Here is a 16,201-nt window from a genome sequence, read left to right on the forward strand (position 1 = left end):
ATGTCCCACCAACCGTCTATTATTCGAAAAACTCACCCTCTCCTATCATTAGGTAACAGTATATTAGTAGACCTCCCTTCTCCTGCTAACATCTCGGCCTGATGAAATTTTGGCTCATTATTAAGTTTATGCTTAATTCTACAAATTATTACTGGACTTATTCTTGCTATACACTACACCGCTAATACTGAACTAGCCTTCTCTTCAGTTATACACATTTGTCGTGACGTTAATAACGGATGACTTATACGAAACCTCCATGCTAATGGCGCCTCTATATTTTTTATCTGCATCTACGCTCATATCGGACGAGGAATTTATTATGGCTCCTATTTATATAAAGAAACATGAAACGTCGGAGTTATTTTATTTGCACTAACTGCAGCTACTGCCTTCGTAGGTTATGTTCTCCCATGGGGACAAATATCCTTTTGGGGGGCAACCGTTATCACAAATTTAATTTCAGCCATACCATATGTAGGAAATGATATTGTAGTATGATTATGGGGAGGCTTCTCAGTATCAAACGCCACTTTAACCCGATTCTTTACCTTCCATTTTATCTTACCATTCATTTTAGCAGCAATAACAATAATTCACATTATATTTCTTCACCAAACAGGATCTAGTAACCCTATAGGAATTAATTCTAATTTGGATAAGATTCAATTTCACCCGTATTTTTCTTTCAAAGATATTTTAGGTTTTGTTATTCTACTGGGCATTCTTTTCATAATTTCCCTTTTAGCCCCTAATGCACTAGGTGAACCAGACAACTTTATTTATGCTAATCCTCTTAGTACCCCTCCCCATATTAAACCAGAATGATACTTTCTATTTGCCTATGCCATTCTACGCTCTGTTCCTAATAAACTTGGAGGTGTTGTAGCTTTAGCAGCAGCTATCATAATCCTCCTAATTATCCCATTTACTCACACCTCCAAACAACGCGGAATACAATTTCGCCCACTCGCCCAAATTACATTTTGAATTTTAATTGCCGATCTAGCACTACTTACATGACTAGGGGGAGAGCCCGCTGAATATCCATTTATCTTAATAACACAAATTGCATCAACAGTCTACTTCATAATTTTTATTCTAGTTTTCCCAATTTTAGGATATTTAGAAAATAAAATACTATTAATATCAAAAAATACTGGTAAATTTAATTGAAAATTAGTTTACAGACCTTCAAAGGAAGGGGATTTAAACCCCTATAACTAGCCCCCAAAGCTAGTATCTTAGTATTAAATTATCCTCTGATTTTTAAACGTCCAGAGTAGCTTAACATTAAAGCAGAGCACTGAAGCTGCTCAAATGGTTTTCTCAACCCCTTGACACAAAGGATTAGTTCCAGCCTTAATATCAACTATATATGAAATTACACATGCAAGTTTCCGCACTCCCGTGAGGACCTCCTTTAACTATAAACATAAAAAAGAGATGGTATCAGGCTCACAAAAAGTCAGCCCACAACACCTAGCCACCCACACCCTCAAGGGTACTCAGCAGTGATAAACCTTAAGCAATGGGCGCAAGCCCGACTAAGTTACATATTTTAGAGCTGGTAAACCTCGTGCCAGCCACCGCGGTTATACGAGGAGCTCAAGCTGATATCTCCGGCACAAAGCGTGATTAAAATATTTAGCTTAATTAATACTATAGAAGCCATCATGCCTGCTAGTTAAATAGGTATGCCTAAGTATCCCAACATCGAAAGAATCTATATTAATAAGCTCACTTTGATATCACGAAAGCAAAACTCACAAACCGGGATTAGATACCCCGCTATGCCTGCCATAAATAAACAACCGTCGCCAGGGCACTACGAACAATCGTTTAAAACCCAAAGAACTTGACGGCACCCTAAACCCACCTAGAGGAGCCTGTCCTATAACCCGATACTCCACGTTTTACCCAACCGCCTCTCGCCCCCAGTCTATATACCGCCGTCGCCAGCCAACCTTATAAAAGAATAACCGTAGGCAAAAAAGTCTATCTATACAAATACGTCAGGTCGAGGTGCAACCTATGAGGCAGGCAGAGATGGGCTACACTCTCTACCCAGAGTATACGAATAATTTAATGAAAAAATTTTGAAGGTGGATTTAGCAGTAAACAAGAATAGTTTGTCTAGTTGAAGTTGCCACTAGGGTGCGTACACACCGCCCGTCACTCTCCCCCCACACCCGGAGAAAAGTCGTAACATGGTAAGCGTACCGGAAGGTGCGCTTGGAAAACAGAAGATAGCTTAAAAGTTAAGCATTTCCCTTACACCGAAAATATTCTTGTGCAATTCAAGATCTTCTGACTACTGATCTAAAGATATATTTCTAACAACTCTTAACTTCTGATTATAAAACAATTAAATACTTTACCGCAAACCATTGCCCCCATTTTAGTATAGGTGATAGAAAAAAAATTATACACATAATAGTACCGCAAGGGAATATTGAAAAAGAAGTGAAATAAATTGATTAAGTAAAACAAAGCAAAGATTAAATCTTGTACCTTTTGCATCATGGCTTAGCAAGCAAACCCGAATATACTGCCGCCACCCCGAAACTAGACGAGCTACCCTGGGATTACCTATAAGGGTTAATCCGTATCTGTGGCAAAAGATTGGAAAAACCCCTGGGTAGAGGTGAAAAGCCTACCGAGCCTAGTGATAGCTGGTTACTTAAGAAACAAGTTTAAGCTTGATCTTAACTTGTAGATGAGCAACAAAATTACTTAGAAATTTAAACATCTTACTCCTCTACACTTTAAGTTTTATTCACTAGGGGTACAGCCCTAGTGAACAGAGATACAGCTCTATTAATTAGATAATATACCACATTTTAAACTTAAGTAGGCCTAAAAGCAGCCACCAAGAAGAAAAGCGTTACAGCTTAAGTTTACTAAATTATAAATACCAAAATATATAAAGACCCTATAAACACTATTAAGTAATCCTATAAAATAGGAGATATCCTGCTAAGATTAGTAATTTGAGCCCGCACCCCTCTAAATGTAAGTGTACACCAGATCGGACCAACCACTGGAAATTAACGGCCCTTAAAACAACAGGAAGTCAGAAACATAAACAACAACAAGAAAAACAAGAACTAATAACCGTTAACCCTACACTGGAACATAATATAGAAGATATAAAGGATAAGAAGGAACTCGGCAAACACATGCCTCGCCTGTTTACCAAAAACATCACCTCCAGATAAAAATCAAGTATTGGAGGCAAGACCTGCCCAATGATTAATATTGAATGGCCGCGGTACTTTGACCGTGTAAAAGTAGCGTAATCACTTGTCTTGTAAATTAAGACTGGAATGAAAGGTTACACGAGGGCATAACTGTCTCCTTATCCCTATCAATGAAATTGACCTACCCGTGCAAAGGCGGGTATAAACCCATAAGACGAGAAGACCCTGTGGAGCTTCCAAACATTTACATCGAATAATAATTATTTACGATGTACAGTTTTAGGTTGGGGCAACCACGGAACAAAAGTAATATCCACGACGACGAAAATATAATTTTCTAAGCCTAGAACCACAACTCTAAGCACTAGTAAAACTAACGTTAATAGACCCAGCATCACTTGCTGACTAACGAAACAAGTTACCCCAGGGATAACAGCGCAATCCTTTCCACGAGCCCGAATCAACGAAAGGGTTTACGACCTCGATGTTGGATCGGGGCACCCCAATGGCGCAAAAGCTATTAAAGGTTCGTTTGTTCAACGATTAAAGCCCCACGTGATCTGAGTTCAGACCGGAGTAATCCAGGTCAGTTTCTATCTATGTTTGCTGTTTCCCTAGTACGAAAGGACCGGTGAAACAAGGGTCTATACACTTATGCAAACCCTACATCAATCCTATGAAACCAACTCAATAAGAATAGTAAGCAACATTAAATAATAACTAGATAAGTTTATTTGGATGGCAGAGTTCAGTAATTGCACAAGGTTTAAGCCCTTATACCAGAGGTGCAAATCCTCTTCCAAATAAATCATGCTAATTATATTAACCTCAACTTTAATTTTAGTTTTAATAGTTCTACTTGCAGTAGCATTTCTAACAATAGTTGAACGAAAGACCCTAGGTTACATACAACTTCGCAAAGGGCCAAATGTCGTTGGATTTATGGGTCTTCTACAACCTATTGCAGATGGAGTAAAGCTATTTCTCAAAGAACCAGTATGACCTCTAGCAGCCTCTCCAATCTTATTTATCGTAGCCCCAATTATAGCACTCACTCTAGCCTTATCTCTTTGAATACTCATTCCTATACCACAATCAATTTCCACTATCAACATTACACTTCTTGTAATTATAGCAATCTCAAGTCTATCAGTCTATGCCATCCTTGGCTCAGGATGAGCATCTAATTCCAAATATGCACTAATTGGGGCTCTCCGAGCCGTAGCACAAACTATTTCCTACGAAGTAAGCCTAGGTTTAATCCTACTATGCCTAGTTATCCTAACAGGAAGTTTTTCTCTACAAGCTTTTATTTATACCCAAGAACATACCTGATTCTTACTCTCAAGTTGGCCTTTAGCAGCAATATGATTTGTTTCTACTTTAGCAGAAACAAATCGAACTCCATTTGATTTAACTGAAGGAGAGTCAGAACTAGTTTCTGGCTTTAACGTAGAATATGCCGGAGGGCCATTCGCCTTATTTTTTCTAGCTGAATACTCTAACATTTTATTCATAAACACTCTAACAGCAATTATATTCCTTGGGCCCCTAGGATCAAACAATTTAAATATTTTACCAATTATTAATATTATAATAAAAGCCACTCCACTTATCATTTTATTCTTATGAATCCGAGCCTCCTACCCACGATTCCGATATGATCAACTTATACACCTTATATGAAAAAATTTCCTACCCCTTAATCTAGCTCTCTTTACTCTTCAACTATCCCTTGCTGTGTCATTTGGAGGCGCTGGAGTCCCCCAAATATAAAACACAACCAATTAAATTTAAGTGGAAGTATGTCCGACAATAGGAACCACTTTGATAGAGTGGCTACAGGGGATATTACCCCCTTTCTTCCTTATTAGTATGAAAGGATTCGAACCTTAATCTGAGAGACCAAAACCCTCCGTGTTTCCATTACACCACATCCTAGGTAAGATAAGCTAAATAAAGCTTTTGGGCCCATACCCCAAATATGATGCTCATAACATCTCTTACTATATGTTATCCCCCTTAATTCAGTCTACACTGCTAATAACACTAGGTCTTGGTACACTTGTAACATTCTCAAGTACAAGCTGAATTCTAGCTTGAATCGGGTTAGAAATTAACACAATTGCCATTATCCCACTGATAGCTAAAACACACCATCCACGTTCAATTGAAGCAACAACAAAATACTTCATTGCTCAAAGTGCAGGCTCTGCCACACTTCTTATTACCGCCTGTTTAACTGCTTGATACTCAGGAAACTGAGCAATCAGCCCATCAAACGACCCAATTATTCTTAATGCTATAACTCTTGCCCTAATACTAAAACTAGGTATAGCACCAATACATTTCTGACTCCCAGAAGTAATAGTAGGTCTAGATTTTATTACCGGCATAATTCTAGCAACTTGACAAAAATTAGCCCCAATCACCCTTCTTATTCAAATTGCACAAGATCAGAACAACATATTCATCCTTATCCCAGCCCTACTCTCAGTATTCGTTGGTGGTTGGGGGGGTTTAAACCAAACTCAAACACGAAAAATTTTAGCCTACTCATCAATTGCACATATAGGTTGAATTACTAGTATAGCCCCATTTAACCCAACAATCACCTGATTAACAACATTAATCTACTGCTTAATTACAAGTGCAACATTTATTAATCTTCACATTTTAAAAGCTAATAAAATTACAGCACTAACCATAAATAAGCATAACCAAATCTCTCAAATACTTCTATTACTTCTTCTACTTTCTCTAGGGGGCCTTCCTCCACTTACAGGATTTATTAATAAACTTCTAGCATCAATTGAGCTTGCCAATCAGAATCTTATTATTTATCTTTTTATAATAATGATAGGCTCATTACTAAGCTTATTTTTTTATACTCGAATATGTTATTTATCAATTATTTTATCACCTCCATGCTCAACAACTAATCTTATTCTTTGACGTGTAGTCTCAAATAAACCTATAACCCTTATTACAATACTATCAACCAACCTGTTTATTATAACCCCACAATTATTAGCAGTCTTTACCCTGCACTAGAAATTTAAGTTATTTAGACTCTAAGCCTTCAAAGCTTACAGTAAGGGACACAACCCTTAATTTCTGACTAAAATTTGCAAGATATCCTCACATCTTCTGAACGCAAATCAGATGCTTTAAATTAAGCTAAAATTTTTATCTAGACCAGCAAGCATTATACTTACAACCTCTTAGTTAACAGCTAAGCGCTAATTTTAGCTTTGATCTATAGACCTCAACAGAACTGCTTCTATATCTTCAGATTTGCAATCTAACATGAACTTCACCATAAGGTCAGTCTTGATAGGAAGAGAAATCTAATCTCTGTAAGCGGGTCTACAGCCCACCACCTAAACACTCGGCCATCCTACCAGTGACTCACATTCGTTGATTATTCTCTACTAATCACAAAGACATCGGCACCCTATATCTAATTTTCGGGGCCTGAGCAGGAATAGTAGGAACTGCTTTAAGTATTCTAATTCGAGCTGAACTAAGTCAGCCAGGCACTTTATTAGGAGACGACCAAATTTTTAATGTTATCGTAACTGCCCATGCCTTCGTCATAATCTTTTTTATAGTTATACCAATTATAATTGGAGGCTTTGGCAACTGACTTGTACCCCTAATACTTGGTGCTCCTGATATGGCCTTCCCTCGTATAAACAACATAAGTTTTTGACTACTTCCGCCCTCTTTACTTTTACTCTTAGCCTCTGCAGGAGTTGAAGCTGGGGCAGGAACAGGATGAACTGTATATCCTCCCTTAGCCGGAAACCTAGCCCACACCGGGGCCTCTGTCGACCTAACAATCTTTTCCTTACACTTAGCCGGAGTTTCATCAATTCTAGGAGCAGTTAATTTCATCACAACTATTTTTAACATGAAACCCCCAACTATGACTCAATACCAAACCCCCTTATTTGTTTGATCAGTCTTAATCACTGCAGTTCTTCTTCTTCTATCTCTACCAGTACTAGCAGCTGCTATCACAATACTTCTAACAGATCGTAACTTAAATACATCCTTCTTCGACCCTGCAGGAGGAGGAGACCCCATTCTTTACCAACACTTATTTTGATTCTTCGGACACCCTGAAGTTTATATTCTAATTCTTCCAGGCTTCGGAATTATTTCACACGTAGTTGCTTATTATGCTGGGAAAAAAGAACCATTCGGATATATAGGAATAGTTTGAGCAATAATAGCCATTGGACTACTAGGATTTATTGTTTGAGCTCATCACATATTTACAGTAGGAATAGACGTTGATACACGAGCCTATTTTACATCAGCCACAATAATTATTGCTATCCCAACAGGAGTCAAAGTCTTCAGTTGATTAGCCACTCTTCATGGAGGAAAAATCGTATGACATACCCCTATATTATGAGCCCTAGGTTTTATTTTCTTATTTACTGTAGGAGGACTCACAGGAATTGTTTTATCAAATTCATCACTAGACATTATTCTTCATGACACTTACTATGTTGTAGCCCATTTCCATTATGTTCTATCTATAGGAGCTGTTTTCGCAATTATAGCAGGATTTGTCCACTGATTCCCACTATTTACAGGATATACACTTAACGAAACCTGAGCAAAAGCTCATTTCATTATTATGTTTGCTGGTGTTAATCTTACATTCTTCCCTCAACACTTCCTAGGTCTAGCTGGAATACCACGACGTTACTCAGACTACCCAGATGCTTATACTACATGAAATATTATTTCCTCAATTGGGTCAACAGTCTCACTAATCGCTGTTATACTATTCATATTTATTTTATGAGAAGCTTTCTCTGCTAAACGTAAAGCTATTGCTACAGATCTTCTCAATACTAACCTTGAATGACTTCATGGCTGCCCACCTCCCTATCATACTTATGAAGAACCAGCCTTTGTTCAAACTAACTTCAAGAAAAGAGGGATTCGAACCCCCCTACGCTGGTTTCAAGCCAGGTGCATAACCACATCTGCCATTTTCTTAAGATACTAGTAAAATTATTACACTACCTTGTCAAGGTAATATTATGAGCTTCCTACTCATGTATCTTGCTTATGGCACAACAAGCTCAACTAGGACTTCAAGATGCAGCCTCCCCTATTATAGAAGAACTCATTCACTTCCACGACCATACCCTGACAGTTGTATTCTTAATTAGTGTATTAATTTTTTACCTCATTATTGTAATAGTTACTACCACATTTATAAATAAACACTCTCTTGACTCTCAAGAAGTAGAAATTGTATGAACAGTTATACCAGCTATTGTCCTCATTACAATTGCCCTCCCCTCCCTACGGATCCTTTACCTTACTGACGAAATTAGCAATCCACATTTAACTATTAAAGCAGTAGGCCACCAATGATATTGATCCTATGAATATACTGACTATCACCAAATAGAATTTGACTCTTACATAATCCCAACAAATGAACTTGAACCCGGTGGAATTCGTCTCTTAGACGTTGACCATCGTATTGTAGTACCAATAGAATCCCCAGTCCGAATATTAATTACATCTGAAGATGTAATCCACTCCTGAACTATTCCATCCTTAGGTACTAAAGTAGATGCAGTCCCAGGCCGACTAAACCAAGCAACATTTATTACAACCCGACCAGGTTTGTTCTTTGGTCAATGCTCAGAAATCTGTGGCGCAAATCATAGTTTTATACCAATCGCATTAGAAGCTGTCCCTCTCTCAAACTTCGAGAATTGAACTACTAAAGTACTAGCATCCTAATATATTATCACTAAGAAGCTAACTTAGCATCAGCCTTTTAAGCTGAAGATGGGCGAATACCTTCTCCCTTAGTGATATGCCACAACTCGATCCTGCCCCTTGATTCTCTATACTTACAGTATCATGACTAATTATTTTTCTCTTAATTATACCAACTATCTTATTTTATCAACCACAAAACACCATCTCTACTAAACAAGTTACTAAACCCAAACAATCCACTTGAACCTGACCATGACACTAGATATCTTTGACCAATTTACCTCCCCAACAATATTTGGGCTTCCACTAGCCTGATTAGCTATACTAGCCCCTAGCTTAATATTAGTTTCACAAACACCAAAATTTATCAAATCTCGTTATCACACACTACTTACACCCATCTTAACATCTATTGCCAAACAACTCTTTCTTCCAATAAACCAACAAGGGCATAAATGAGCCTTAATTTGTATAGCCTCTATAATATTTATCTTAATAATTAATCTTTTAGGATTATTACCATATACTTATACACCAACTACCCAATTATCAATAAACATAGGATTAGCAGTGCCACTATGACTAGCTACTGTCCTCATTGGGTTACAAAAAAAACCAACAGAAGCCCTAGCCCACTTATTACCAGAAGGTACCCCAGCAGCACTCATTCCCATATTAATTATCATTGAAACTATTAGTCTTTTTATCCGACCTATCGCCCTAGGAGTCCGACTAACCGCTAATTTAACAGCTGGTCACTTACTTATACAACTAGTTTCTATAACAACCTTTGTAATAATTCCTGTCATTTCAATTTCAATTATTACCTCACTACTTCTTCTATTACTAACAATTCTGGAGTTAGCTGTTGCTGTAATCCAGGCATATGTATTTATTCTACTTTTAACTCTTTATCTGCAAGAAAACGTTTATGTCCCACCAAGCTCATGCATACCACATGGTAGACCCAAGCCCCTGACCTCTAACCGGTGCTGGCGCCGCATTATTAATAACCTCTGGCCTAGCCATATGATTTCATAAAAACTCCTGTATCTTAATAACACTTGGTCTAATCCTTATACTTCTTACAATATATCAATGATGACGAGACATTGTTCGAGAAGGCACCTTCCTTGGCCATCACACTTCACCAGTCCAACAAGGCCTTCGCTACGGAATAATCCTATTTATTATTTCAGAAGTTTGCTTTTTCGCAGGTTTCTTCTGAGCTTTCTATCATGCCAGTCTTGCACCAACCCCAGAACTTGGCTTAACATGACCCCCAACAGGAATTAACCCTCTAAACCCATTTGAAGTTCCACTATTGAATACAGCTGTTTTACTTGCCTCAGGAGTTTCAGTAACTTGGGCCCATCACAGCATTACTGAAAAAAATCGAACAGAAACAACCCAAGCCCTAACTTTAACAGTTTTACTAGGACTTTATTTTACTGCTCTGCAAATTATAGAATACTATGAAACCCCCTTTACAATAGCAGATGGCGTATACGGTTCAACATTCTTTGTCGCCACAGGCTTTCACGGACTACATGTTATTATTGGCTCCCTATTCCTACTTACATGCTTACTACGACACTTACAATATCACTTCACCTCTAAACACCACTTCGGCTTCGAAGCCGCCGCTTGATACTGACACTTTGTAGACGTTGTGTGATTATTCCTATATATTTCAATCTACTGATGAGGCTCTTAACTCAGCCTGCCTTTTTAATACATTTAATATAGTTGGGTTCCAACCAACCAAACCTGGTATAAATCCAAGAAAAGGCACATGAACTCCTTTATAGTTATAATTATACTAACTCTAACCCTCTCATCTATTATAGCTCTTCTAGCATTTTGATTACCGATTATGAAACCAGACAGTGAAAAACTCTCTCCATACGAATGCGGATTCGACCCACAAGGATCAGCCCGTCTACCCTTCTCTCTTCGATTCTTCTTAGTAGCAATCCTATTCTTATTGTTCGACTTAGAAATCGCCCTCCTTCTTCCATCCCCATGAGCAACTAATATTTCCAACCCAGAGTTCACCCTTCTCTGAGCTTCTTTATTTGTTTTACTTCTTACACTAGGACTAATCTATGAATGACTACAAGGAGGACTTGACTGAGCAGAGTAATTTATTGGGGTTTAGTCTAATTAAGACAATTGATTTCGGCTCAATTAATCCTGAACTTTCAGGAACACCTACTCTCACATGCCTACGACATTAATTTTTACCTCTTTTTTCCTGGCCTTATTAGGTCTCTCCCTGCAACGAAAACACCTTCTTTCACTCCTACTAACCTTAGAAAGTATGGCCCTAGCATTATATGTTTCTACCGCACTATGAGCCTTAAACAACACATCCCTCCCAATTATAGCAGCCCCACTTATCATCTTAACCTTCTCAGCCTGTGAAGCTGGTATGGGTTTATCTCTAATAATTGCAACAGCTCGCACTCATAATACTGACCAACTAAAAGCACTAAACCTACTAAAATGTTAAAACTCATCATCCCTTCAATTATACTAATTCCAATAACCTTTTTAATTAACAAAAAAAGCTTACTATGAACTGCTACAACTTTCTTCAGCTTTTTAATCGCAGCTCTATCAACACTTACATTAAATATAGATGTAGCTGAACATAATTCAACCAATCCCCTTCTAAGCATTGACCAATTTTCATGCCCATTAATTATGCTATCTTGTTGACTTCTTCCCCTAACTATCATAGGCAGTCAAGCACATATAAAAACTGAACCAATTACACGACAAAAGACAATAATTTCTCTACTTATTCTTCTCCAAGTCCTTCTATGTATTACCTTCGGAGCCTCCAACCTACTTATATTCTATATCGCTTTCGAAACTACTTTAATCCCCACTCTTCTAATTATCACTCGTTGAGGTAACCAAAAGGAGCGACTCACAGCAGGCCTATATTTCCTATTCTACACTCTATCCGCCTCTCTCCCCCTCCTCCTTGCCCTTATCATAATTCAAACTCATTTAAACTCCTTATCAATCTATATTATTCCTCTATCTAATCTCACCCTATTATTAAACACACCTTGATCTGAAACCTTATGATGAATCGCCTGTTTCCTGGCCTTTTTAATCAAAATACCCCTATATATCTTTCACTTATGATTACCAAAAGCTCACGTAGAGGCTCCCATCGCAGGCTCTATAATTCTAGCTGCAATTCTATTAAAACTAGGAGGTTACGGTATAATTCGTATATCATCTTTATTTATTCCACTAACTAAAGATCTGGCTGTCCCATTCATAATTATCGCCATATGAGGGATAATCGTAACTAGTTCAATTTGTCTACGACAAACAGATCTAAAATCTATAATCGCTTACTCGTCTGTCAGCCATATAGGCCTAGTCGTAGCCGGCATTTTCACAATAACTCCATGAGCATGATCTGGGGCTCTTGCAATAATAATTGCCCATGGATTAGTATCATCAGGTCTATTGTGTCTCGCTAATATTACATATGAACGCACTCATACACGTTCTATCTTCATAAACCGAGGTTTAAAAACTTTATTCCCTCTAATATCATTCTGATGACTTATAATAACTTTCGCCAATATAGCACTACCACCATTCCCAAACTTCATGGCAGAAATTTTAATCATTACCTCCTTATTTAACTGATCAAACTGAACCATCTTACTACTAGGGCTAAGCATAACCTTAACTGCCCTTTTCTCATTAAATATACTTATTATAACTCAACATGAACACCCAAATAAACATGCACCAGTTAACCCAAGTACCACCCGTGAACACCTACTTATACTTATACACATAGCCCCTATTATCCTTCTCATTGCTAACCCAAGCGCTATTATAATTAGAAGCACGCATAGTTTATACAAAACATTAGATTGTGAGTCTAATAAAGAAGGTTAAAATCCCTCTGCCTGCCGAGAGGGGCAAGGCAGCACTAAGAACTGCTAATTCTTTTCCCCTGAGGTTCAACTCCACAGCCCTCTCGAGCTTCTAAAGGATAAGCAGCAATCCGCTGGCCTTAGGTGCCACCAATCTTGGTGCAAATCCAAGTAGAAGCTAATGAATTCCCACTACTTAACTTTAATTATAAACTCCGGAGCATTACTCACTATTATTGTCCTTCTCCCTCCTATTATTATACCTAAACCATCAATAATTCTCACAACAAAACTAGTAAAAATCTCAATATTTATTAGCCTTATCCCACTAACTATTTATCTAAACGAAAATATAGAAACCACCCTAACTATAAAGCCCTGAATAGACTGAGCCCTATTTAATATTGCCTTATCCTTTAAAATTGATAAATATACTGTTATCTTTACCCCTATTGCTCTAATAATTACCTGAAGCATTATAGAATTTTCACAATGATATATAGCAAAAGAACGTCATATAGACAAATTTTTTAAATATCTCCTTCTATTTTTAATCACAATAATTACATTCATCTCTGCAAATAACCTACTACAACTCTTTATTGGTTGAGAAGGTGTAGGAATCATATCCTTTCTTCTAATTAGCTGATGGTCAGGTCGAACAAAAGCTAATATCTCTGCTCTTCAAGCAGTAGCCTACAATCGAATCGGAGATATCGGGTTAATAATAAGTATAGTATGAATATGTTCTAACACTAACTCTTGAGATCTGCAACAAATTACAATACTTCTATCTGATCAACAGTACCTTATTCCAACCTTAGGATTCTTAATCGCAGCCACAGGTAAATCAGCCCAATTTGGTCTTCATCCATGACTTCCTGCAGCAATAGAGGGCCCAACTCCTGTTTCAGCACTATTACACTCAAGCACTATAGTTGTTGCAGGAGTATTTTTACTAATTCGACTCCACCCTTTATTCCAAAACTATCCATTAATATTAGAAATAACCCTATGTCTAGGAGCAATAACCACCATTTGTGCTGCCCTATGTGCAACAACACAAAATGATATCAAAAAAATTATTGCCTTTTCTACATCAAGTCAACTAGGCTTAATAATAGTCGCAGTTGGTCTTAACCACCCTCACATTGCCTTTCTCCACATGTGTACACATGCCTTTTTTAAAGCTATACTTTTCTTATGCTCAGGAAGTATTATTCATAATATAAATAATGAACAAGATATTCGAAAATTTAGCTGTTTAAATAACAACTTACCTCTAACAACAACCTGTATAACAATTGGGTCCGCAGCACTAATAGGCTTACCATTTCTAGCTGGTTTCTTCACTAAAGACTTAATTCTAGAAGCCCTAAATACTTCCTATACTAATGCCTGAGCCCTAATAGTTACTCTTATAGCCGTTACATTAACAACTGCCTACAGTTCACGCCTTATTATTATATCAGCCTCTGGTACACCACGATACTTACCCCTAACCCCAACACACGAAAATAATTTTATCAAGAACCCATTAAAACGTTTAGCCTGGGGCAGCCTAATTTCAGGACTAATCCTTACAAGTACCCTCCCACCAATAAAACCTCAAATTTTTACAATACCAACCTATATTAAAACTATTGCTCTAATAATATTTATCATTAGCCTAATTATTTCTATAGAACTAACCAATAAAAAAATTAACCAAACTACATTCTCCTTCTTTACTCAACTAGCATTCTACCCCCATATTATCCATCGTTTAACATCCCACCTATCTTTAATCTGAAGTCAAAAATTAATAACACAAGTAATAGACGTATCATGACTTGAAAAAATCGGACCAAAAGGTTTAGCTAATCACCAACTTAAACCCTCCACTACACTAACAGAAGCACATCACCTAAATTCTGCCACCCTACCTTTAATAGCCTTTGCCCTAACCTTAATTACACTAAGTCTCACAGCTCGTAGAGCCCCACGATTTACCCCTCGAACAACTACCAAAACAGAAAATAAACAAACTAATAAAGCCCACCCAGCTAGTACAAGGATTAACCCAACCTCATAGAAAGTAGTGACTCCCAACCATTCAGCTCCAAAAATCCCCCCAGTATAATCTGCCCCTTCACAAGCTACTGACACATCTAAAAAAAAATCATTAAAAGACATATAGCCAGCAAAACAAATACACAAAACACAAATTACAAAAAATCAGATTACCCGACCTCCAAGAACTTCAGGGTAAGGGTCAGCAGCTAAAGCTGCCGAATACACAAAAACAACCATCATACCCCCTAAATATAACAGTACTAAAACTAAAGATAAAAACGTCCCACCATGGTACAATACGATAAAACACCCAGAAACAGCAACAAATACCAAGCCTAAAGCAGAGAAATAAGGAGAAGGACTCAAAACAACCACAGCTACCCCCAATAAAAACATTACAAAAAAACATAAGACTAAACTTAACATATGCTCTAAAAAAATATTACTTTTATTTTAGAACACCCCCCACCCCACAACTTCCCCATTCCTCGCCTATGCCTATATGGCATAGGTATATCTAATGGCATAGGTATATGCCTATATGGCATAGGTATATCTAATGGCATAGGTATATGCCTATATGGCATAGGTATATCTAATAACATAGGTACCTACTCCTCCACATATCATTACAACTCATTGCATAGGCTTATCCCAGACTAAGGTACTCCTTTTATCACTCTTGGCATACAACTGCTAAGCTCGATTTCCCGAAGGGTATACAAGTATGTTTCACTGAAGACTCACATCCACCCAGGCATAGGGCATATATGATAGACCTTTCCCAGCCTCAATAATCTCTCACTCCCGCGGCTTCACGACAACCCCCTTACCCCCTTTGACCCCCTAAGTTCATTGCTGCCGTCAACCCCCTTAGGAACCGGCGAACTTTGGTCATTTTTACTTAAACTTATAAAGCTTTAATAGCTTAAATATAAAGCACTGGTCTTGTAAACCAGCGACTGAAGATGTAATTTCTTCTTAAAGCAATATTCTCATTAAGACTTTAACTTAAACCAGCGACTTGAAAAACCACCGTTGTAGAATTCAACTATAAGAACCCCAATACCTTTAATTGTAATTTTAAAATTTCTTTTTTTAATTGTAATTTTAAAATTTCTTTTTTTAATTGTAATTTTAAAATTTCTTTTTTTAATTGTAATTTTAAAATTTCTTTTTTTAATTGTAATTTTAAAATTTCTTTTTTTAATTGTAATTTTAAAATTTCTTTTTTTAATTGTAATTTTAAAACGTTTAATT

The 16,201-nt window shown here is 37.3% G+C and overlaps 13 protein-coding genes and 24 non-coding genes across 37 annotated transcripts, besides 2 other annotated features; 28 read left to right on the forward strand and 9 right to left on the reverse strand. All coding sequences in view use genetic code 2, as the record gives it.

Annotated features, from left to right (window-relative positions):
- Positions 1-1,191, forward strand: CYTB (cytochrome b). Its single transcript has one exon. It carries the CDS (start codon positions 1-3, stop codon positions 1,189-1,191), a length of 1,191 nt encoding a protein of 396 aa, NP_008147.1.
- Positions 1,192-1,194: 3 nt separating this feature from the next.
- On the reverse strand, positions 1,195-1,265 carry KEF39_t01. The gene has a single exon. It is a non-coding gene; the product is annotated as a tRNA-Pro (tRNA).
- A 10-nt stretch (positions 1,266-1,275) lies between these two features.
- KEF39_t02 lies at positions 1,276-1,343 on the forward strand. The gene has a single exon. It is a non-coding gene; the product is annotated as a tRNA-Phe (tRNA).
- Positions 1,344-2,243, forward strand: KEF39_r02. The gene has a single exon. It is a non-coding gene; the product is annotated as a s-rRNA (ribosomal RNA).
- Positions 2,244-2,314, forward strand: KEF39_t03. Its single transcript has one exon. It is a non-coding gene; the product is annotated as a tRNA-Val (tRNA).
- KEF39_r01 lies at positions 2,315-3,935 on the forward strand. The gene has a single exon. It is a non-coding gene; the product is annotated as a l-rRNA (ribosomal RNA).
- Positions 3,936-4,009, forward strand: KEF39_t04. The gene has a single exon. It is a non-coding gene; the product is annotated as a tRNA-Leu (tRNA).
- A 4-nt stretch (positions 4,010-4,013) lies between these two features.
- On the forward strand, positions 4,014-4,979 carry ND1 (NADH dehydrogenase subunit 1). Its single transcript has one exon. It carries the CDS (start codon positions 4,014-4,016, stop codon positions 4,977-4,979), a length of 966 nt encoding a protein of 321 aa, NP_008148.1.
- Positions 4,980-5,002: 23 nt separating this feature from the next.
- Positions 5,003-5,071, forward strand: KEF39_t05. Its single transcript has one exon. It is a non-coding gene; the product is annotated as a tRNA-Ile (tRNA).
- A 2-nt stretch (positions 5,072-5,073) lies between these two features.
- On the reverse strand, positions 5,074-5,144 carry KEF39_t06. The gene has a single exon. It is a non-coding gene; the product is annotated as a tRNA-Gln (tRNA).
- KEF39_t07 lies at positions 5,145-5,212 on the forward strand. The gene has a single exon. It is a non-coding gene; the product is annotated as a tRNA-Met (tRNA).
- A 1-nt stretch (position 5,213) lies between these two features.
- Positions 5,214-6,257, forward strand: ND2 (NADH dehydrogenase subunit 2). The gene has a single exon. It carries the CDS (start codon positions 5,214-5,216, stop codon positions 6,255-6,257), a length of 1,044 nt encoding a protein of 347 aa, NP_008149.1.
- Positions 6,256-6,323, forward strand: KEF39_t08. The gene has a single exon. It is a non-coding gene; the product is annotated as a tRNA-Trp (tRNA).
- A 1-nt stretch (position 6,324) lies between these two features.
- On the reverse strand, positions 6,325-6,393 carry KEF39_t09. The gene has a single exon. It is a non-coding gene; the product is annotated as a tRNA-Ala (tRNA).
- A 3-nt stretch (positions 6,394-6,396) lies between these two features.
- On the reverse strand, positions 6,397-6,465 carry KEF39_t10. The gene has a single exon. It is a non-coding gene; the product is annotated as a tRNA-Asn (tRNA).
- A 1-nt stretch (position 6,466) lies between these two features.
- KEF39_t11 lies at positions 6,467-6,532 on the reverse strand. The gene has a single exon. It is a non-coding gene; the product is annotated as a tRNA-Cys (tRNA).
- A 5-nt stretch (positions 6,533-6,537) lies between these two features.
- KEF39_t12 lies at positions 6,538-6,608 on the reverse strand. The gene has a single exon. It is a non-coding gene; the product is annotated as a tRNA-Tyr (tRNA).
- A 1-nt stretch (position 6,609) lies between these two features.
- On the forward strand, positions 6,610-8,163 carry COX1 (cytochrome c oxidase subunit I). The gene has a single exon. It carries the CDS (start codon positions 6,610-6,612, stop codon positions 8,161-8,163), a length of 1,554 nt encoding a protein of 517 aa, NP_008150.1.
- KEF39_t13 lies at positions 8,154-8,224 on the reverse strand. Its single transcript has one exon. It is a non-coding gene; the product is annotated as a tRNA-Ser (tRNA).
- A 1-nt stretch (position 8,225) lies between these two features.
- On the forward strand, positions 8,226-8,294 carry KEF39_t14. Its single transcript has one exon. It is a non-coding gene; the product is annotated as a tRNA-Asp (tRNA).
- A 3-nt stretch (positions 8,295-8,297) lies between these two features.
- Positions 8,298-8,987, forward strand: COX2 (cytochrome c oxidase subunit II). Its single transcript has one exon. It carries the CDS (start codon positions 8,298-8,300, stop codon positions 8,985-8,987), a length of 690 nt encoding a protein of 229 aa, NP_008151.1.
- An 8-nt stretch (positions 8,988-8,995) lies between these two features.
- On the forward strand, positions 8,996-9,061 carry KEF39_t15. The gene has a single exon. It is a non-coding gene; the product is annotated as a tRNA-Lys (tRNA).
- A 2-nt stretch (positions 9,062-9,063) lies between these two features.
- Positions 9,064-9,231, forward strand: ATP8 (ATP synthase F0 subunit 8). The gene has a single exon. It carries the CDS (start codon positions 9,064-9,066, stop codon positions 9,229-9,231), a length of 168 nt encoding a protein of 55 aa, NP_008152.1.
- On the forward strand, positions 9,222-9,900 carry ATP6 (ATP synthase F0 subunit 6). Its single transcript has one exon. A coding segment is annotated over exon 1 (679 nt).
- Positions 9,901-10,686, forward strand: COX3 (cytochrome c oxidase subunit III). The gene has a single exon. The coding sequence runs from the start codon at positions 9,901-9,903 to the stop codon at positions 10,684-10,686; it is 786 nt and encodes a 261-aa protein (NP_008154.1).
- An 8-nt stretch (positions 10,687-10,694) lies between these two features.
- KEF39_t16 lies at positions 10,695-10,764 on the forward strand. The gene has a single exon. It is a non-coding gene; the product is annotated as a tRNA-Gly (tRNA).
- Positions 10,765-11,115, forward strand: ND3 (NADH dehydrogenase subunit 3). The gene has a single exon. It carries the CDS (start codon positions 10,765-10,767, stop codon positions 11,113-11,115), a length of 351 nt encoding a protein of 116 aa, NP_008155.1.
- A 4-nt stretch (positions 11,116-11,119) lies between these two features.
- Positions 11,120-11,185, forward strand: KEF39_t17. The gene has a single exon. It is a non-coding gene; the product is annotated as a tRNA-Arg (tRNA).
- An 8-nt stretch (positions 11,186-11,193) lies between these two features.
- On the forward strand, positions 11,194-11,484 carry ND4L (NADH dehydrogenase subunit 4L). Its single transcript has one exon. It carries the CDS (start codon positions 11,194-11,196, stop codon positions 11,482-11,484), a length of 291 nt encoding a protein of 96 aa, NP_008156.1.
- Positions 11,478-12,854, forward strand: ND4 (NADH dehydrogenase subunit 4). The gene has a single exon. The coding sequence runs from the start codon at positions 11,478-11,480 to the stop codon at positions 12,852-12,854; it is 1,377 nt and encodes a 458-aa protein (NP_008157.1).
- Position 12,855: 1 nt separating this feature from the next.
- Positions 12,856-12,924, forward strand: KEF39_t18. The gene has a single exon. It is a non-coding gene; the product is annotated as a tRNA-His (tRNA).
- Positions 12,925-12,994, forward strand: KEF39_t19. Its single transcript has one exon. It is a non-coding gene; the product is annotated as a tRNA-Ser (tRNA).
- KEF39_t20 lies at positions 12,995-13,066 on the forward strand. The gene has a single exon. It is a non-coding gene; the product is annotated as a tRNA-Leu (tRNA).
- Position 13,067: 1 nt separating this feature from the next.
- ND5 (NADH dehydrogenase subunit 5) lies at positions 13,068-14,864 on the forward strand. The gene has a single exon. The coding sequence runs from the start codon at positions 13,068-13,070 to the stop codon at positions 14,862-14,864; it is 1,797 nt and encodes a 598-aa protein (NP_008158.1).
- ND6 (NADH dehydrogenase subunit 6) lies at positions 14,849-15,367 on the reverse strand. The gene has a single exon. It carries the CDS (start codon positions 15,365-15,367, stop codon positions 14,849-14,851), a length of 519 nt encoding a protein of 172 aa, NP_008159.1.
- Positions 15,368-15,858: a sequence feature (D-loop).
- On the forward strand, positions 15,859-15,930 carry KEF39_t21. Its single transcript has one exon. It is a non-coding gene; the product is annotated as a tRNA-Thr (tRNA).
- Position 15,931: 1 nt separating this feature from the next.
- Positions 15,932-16,002, reverse strand: KEF39_t22. The gene has a single exon. It is a non-coding gene; the product is annotated as a tRNA-Glu (tRNA).
- Positions 16,003-16,201: a repeat region.

Source organism: Petromyzon marinus, mitochondrion (assembly GCF_048934315.1).
Source record: "Petromyzon marinus mitochondrion, complete genome".
NCBI classification, from domain to species: domain Eukaryota; kingdom Metazoa; phylum Chordata; class Hyperoartia; order Petromyzontiformes; family Petromyzontidae; genus Petromyzon; species Petromyzon marinus.